Here is a 4676-nt window from a genome sequence, read left to right as displayed (position 1 = left end):
GATTTTCTCAGCGAAACTTGAGAGGAGATTTTACTGTTGTAAAATCTCACGCCCTTTTGAAAGAGAACAGATTGAGTTTTCTGTTTCTTTCTTTTGAGAGACCTCAAGTTGAGATCTACTCTTTTACAAGCTTTGTAATCTTCTTTTTAATATGAAGGAAATTATTTGTGTGGCTTCCGAGGACGTAGGCAAATTACCGAACCTCGTTAAAACTCGGTGTTCTATGTTCTTGTTATTGTTAGATTTGTTGTGATTTCTTTTTTCCATTGCTTAACACAAGATGCGGTAGGGTAAATTCCGCAGAACGGATATCAGAAAGTATCTGAGATTTTCTAACAAGGCGGCGGTGCTTGGGAAGGCGCATGCGGCGGAGCGGGAGAGGGAGGCGGAGCTGGGGAGGGAGGCGGGGGAGGCGGCAGAGGGGGACCGGAGGAAGAGGGGGTGTAGGCGGCAGAGGAGGACTAGAGGATGAGGAGGGTAAAATTAGAATTTTGAATGAAGTTTGCATTGGAACTTAGGAAGAGGGGCCTAGACACAATTTTTTTCAAAACAATGGGGCTGCAATACATAGTTAAAGTTGGGCGGCTGGGGCACATTAGAAGTTGGAATTTGGGATATTGAAGCAATTTTTCTTATATTTTTGGGGGATTATTTAGTCTTATAATATCCTCTCCCGCTGTCCCTTCTCTCTCCCTCCAATTTTCCTCCGACGGATAATTCCATTTTTAGTGCTGACAGAACCTTGAGCGAGTAAGTTACACACAGAGAGAGAGAGAGAGAGAGAGAGAGAGAGAGAGCTCTCTTCTGTCCAATGGAGAACCTTCTTCTTCCCCTAAAACCCAAAACCCAATTCCCAACCCCAATCCCTGCATTCATCAAACCCCAACCAACAACCCCCTCCTCAAAACCCATAACCTCCTTTGCCCAAAACCCCAAACACTTAGCATCCCACAACAGACCCATCTCCAAATCAACCCATCTCTCTCACAACGCAACTCTCCAAGAAGCCATCTCTGCCCTCGAAAACGGCACCCAAATCCGACCCAAGACCTACATTTCCCTTCTTCAGTCCTGCATCGACTCCGACGCCATTGACGAGGGCCGGAGGCTTCACTCTTCGATCGGCTCGGTTACCGAACAAAACCCATTTGTAGAGACGAAGCTGGTTAGCATGTATGCAAAATGTGGGTGCTTGGATGAGGCGCGCAAGGTGTTCGATGGAATGCGCGAGAGAAACCTCTACACTTGGTCTGCTATGATTGGTGGGTATTCGAGAGAGCAGAGATGGGAAGAGGTTGTTGATTTGTTTTTCGAGATGATGAGGGAAGAGGCTGTGCCTGATTCGTTCTTGCTTCCAAAGATATTGCAAGCTTGTTCGAATGTTGGCGATGTTGAGACCGGGAGGTTATTGCACTCTGTTGCGGTTCGAAGTGGGTTCCTGGACTCGTCTGTTGCGACCCATGTGAGCAATTCGATATTGGCTATGTATGCAAAATGCGGTGAATTGGAGCTGGCAAAAAAGTTCTTTGGGAGGCTGGAGACTAAGAATAGGGTGAGTTGGAATGCAATTATATCTGGGCATTGTCAGTTTGGTGAGAATGAAGAAGCTCTTCGGCTATTTGAGCAGATGGTGGATGAAAATGTTGAGCCTGGTTTGGTTACATGGAATATATTGATTGCAAGCTATAATCAAGCTATGGAGCTAATGGAAAAGATGGAGAGAGCAGGAGTTTCTCCAGATGTTGTTTCTTGGACTAGCATGATTTCAGGCTTCGTTCAGAATAACAAATCGAGCCAAGCATTGGATCTTTTCCAAGAAATGATTTTATGTGAAGTAAAACCAAATGCAATGACCATTGCTAGTGTTATGTCGGCTTGTGCGGATTTGAGATCTTTGAAGAAGGGCAAGGAGATACATTCCTATGCCATTAAGATTGGAAGTGTCACCAATGTGTTGGTTCTGAATGCTTTGGTTGATATGTATGGAAAATGTGGGAGGCTAGAAGATGCCGAGAGGCTTTTTGACACAATCTCCGAGAAAGATGTTTACACATGGAATTCGATGATTGGTGGTTATACGCTTGCTGGTTATTGTGGTAAAGCTTTTGAACTCTTCTTGAAGATGGAGACTCTTGGTGTTCGTAGGAATGTAGTGACTTGGAATGTGATGATGTCGGGTTATATACAAAATGGTGATGAGGAGCAAGCAATGGAGCTCTTTCAGAGGATGGAAAGAGATGGTATCAGAAGGAATACAGCTTCATGGAACACTCTTATCTCTGGTTCCTTGCAGAACGGTAATTTGGACAATGCCCTTTCTATATTTCGCCAAATGCAGTCTAACCGCGAGAGACCCAATTCAATTACTATTCTTGGCATCCTTCCAGCCTTTGCCAATTTACTGTCGACATTGAAGATAAAGGAGCTTCATGCTTCGATATTTCACACTGATTTACAATCTGATACTTCTATTACAAATGCTCTTATCAATGCTTACTCAAACGCTGGTGACATAAGACTTGCTTATGCTGTATTCAATAACCTGCAATCAAAAGATCTCATTTCATGGAACTCAATGATTTCTGGCTGTGTACTCAATGGATCTACTCATCCTGCTTGGGATTTGTTCTTGCAGATGAAAGAGCAAGGTGTCAAGCCAAACCAAGCAACGCTTACTAGTGTGATCCGTGCCTATAGTCTTGATAAAATGGTGAAAGAAGGGATTCAACTTTTCTCTAGCATGATGGAAGAATACCAGTTAACTCCAAGCTCAGAGAATTATAGGGAAATGGTAGAGCTCTTTGGCCGTTCTGGAAGGCTAGGAGAGGCTTCTGAACTCATTGAAAACATGCAGATAGAGCCAGACTCTGCTGTATGGAATGCACTTCTAACTGCTGCGAGAATCCATGGCAATTTCAAGGTTGCGAGCCTTGCAGCAAAGCATTTGATAAGGTTGGAACCAAATAATACAAGATTCCAGAGACTGTTGTCATATTTGCAAACTTTTATTGTGAAAGATGGTGACCTGTCAAAAGAACTGAAGCCCAAAAGTGAGAATAGTACCTCAGTTTCTTGTGATTGTTGCTGGATTGAAGTTAAAAACAAGATTCACACCTTTTCTACCGGTGACAAGCCTACTGCTGAGATGGAGCCTAAGCTGGACGAGTTTAACGGAATGGCTGAAGAGATCAAGACGTCAATGATGCCTGGATTTCTAGGTTCAAAACTTGACATCGAAGGGTTGGAAGACAACGGTGCGATCCATGGTGAGAAACTGGCAGTAGCATTCAGTCTAATCAACACACCCAGATTAAGAACTATAAAAATAATCAAGAGCGTCAAGATGTGTACGGAATGTCACAACATCGTGAAGTTAGTGTCCAAGGTGTATCGGCGTGAGATTCTGCTCAAGGATCCAGCGTGTTTGCACTTTTTTAAGGATGGTAACTGTTCATGCAGAGACTATTGGTAATTTAACAGGGGTTAGGAAGATGAAGGTTCTTATGGTCTTTTTCTGGGAATTACACAACCTGCACAAATTTTGTCTAAGGATGTTCAGTCAACAAATAGACATCATACCGTATAATTTGTCGGTTGATACGGTATTCATAATAAAAGTTTTTCCATAGCCAGCGCGGTTATGTTTCAAGCCATCCAAAAAGAACACATGACCACCTATATTATCCACATCATCCCATACTTTCTTATAAGAATCCCTCTCTGATACCGTAATGCGACTCACTTCTTCTGGTCTCACACTCCCCTTGACGAGTTCTAACAAGATGTAGCTCCCCACGAGATTCTACCAAGTATCCCACATGAGCGCGCATCCCTGCTGGAGATTTTTAACATTGGTTGTTTCCAACGTGTTAATTCCGGGGCTTGGGCAGCAGTCAATTGCCACAAAATTGAACCGTGTCAGCCCAAAAGACAATCTTCTAATTAAGGGTTGGCAAGGAGATTCCGATTGCTGTTTTTGTGGGCTCACAGTTTGAATCAAGAGACCGTTTATTCTTCTCATGCCCTATATCTCAACAAGTCTGGAATCACTTTAAAGGATACTATCTTCCATTTCAATGGCCTATATCCTTTGAAGAATTTCTTCACACGTTGGAAGCTCTTAAAAGCATTGAGGGACATCTATGGCGAACCATCTTTTCCTCAGTTTGTTGGACTCTTTGGACCACAAGAAACAAATTTCTTTTTGAGCAAGTTAATTTCTCATACATATCTATCATTAATCATGCAATCTCTGGTGTTTATGACTGGACGGGAGCTAAGAGTGGATCTGTTGCACTAAAGGTATCAGCTGCACTTGAGGAAAACCTCATATCAAGGATCAGTGGATGAAGAAGTCAGTGATAGTCTCACTATAGAAGCTGAAAGAAGTTTTTTGGTTTTATTGTATATATATAAAAACAATCTTATATATTTTGTTTTGTTTAATGTTGGTTAATAGAAAATCTAGTTTCTGATAATTATATGTATACCTGGCTTTGGTTCTTTCTTATATCTATGTCAACGATGAATGACGGCAAGACTCACTCTTCGTCTTCATGGATCTTTGGAAGAAGAATGTTATACATCCCTAAGTATAAGAAACTATATTTTCTAATTTCCAACATTGAGATACAGTTCGTATCCAAAACTTTTTGTACTTAATACTTTGTACTTTT

At 42.0% G+C, this 4676-nt stretch overlaps 1 protein-coding gene across 1 annotated transcript; it reads left to right on the top strand.

Moving 5' to 3' along the window:
* On the top strand, positions 634-4676 carry LOC109844464 (pentatricopeptide repeat-containing protein At1g19720). The gene has a single exon (XM_020413517.1). It carries the CDS (start codon positions 812-814, stop codon positions 3470-3472), a length of 2661 nt encoding a protein of 886 aa, XP_020269106.1. The 5' UTR covers positions 634-811; the 3' UTR covers positions 3473-4676.

This window comes from Asparagus officinalis, chromosome 6, assembly GCF_001876935.1.
Source record: "Asparagus officinalis chromosome 6, Aspof.V1, whole genome shotgun sequence".
Taxonomy (NCBI): Eukaryota; Viridiplantae; Streptophyta; class Magnoliopsida; order Asparagales; family Asparagaceae; genus Asparagus; species Asparagus officinalis.
This window is presented reverse-complemented; position numbering and strand designations above follow the sequence as displayed.

Bases quoted from the DNA above. Each gene is read 5' to 3' on its own strand.
- LOC109844464 (XM_020413517.1), top strand. From the start codon at position 812: ATGGAGAACCTTCTTCTTCCCCTAAAACCCAAAACCCAATTCCCAACC.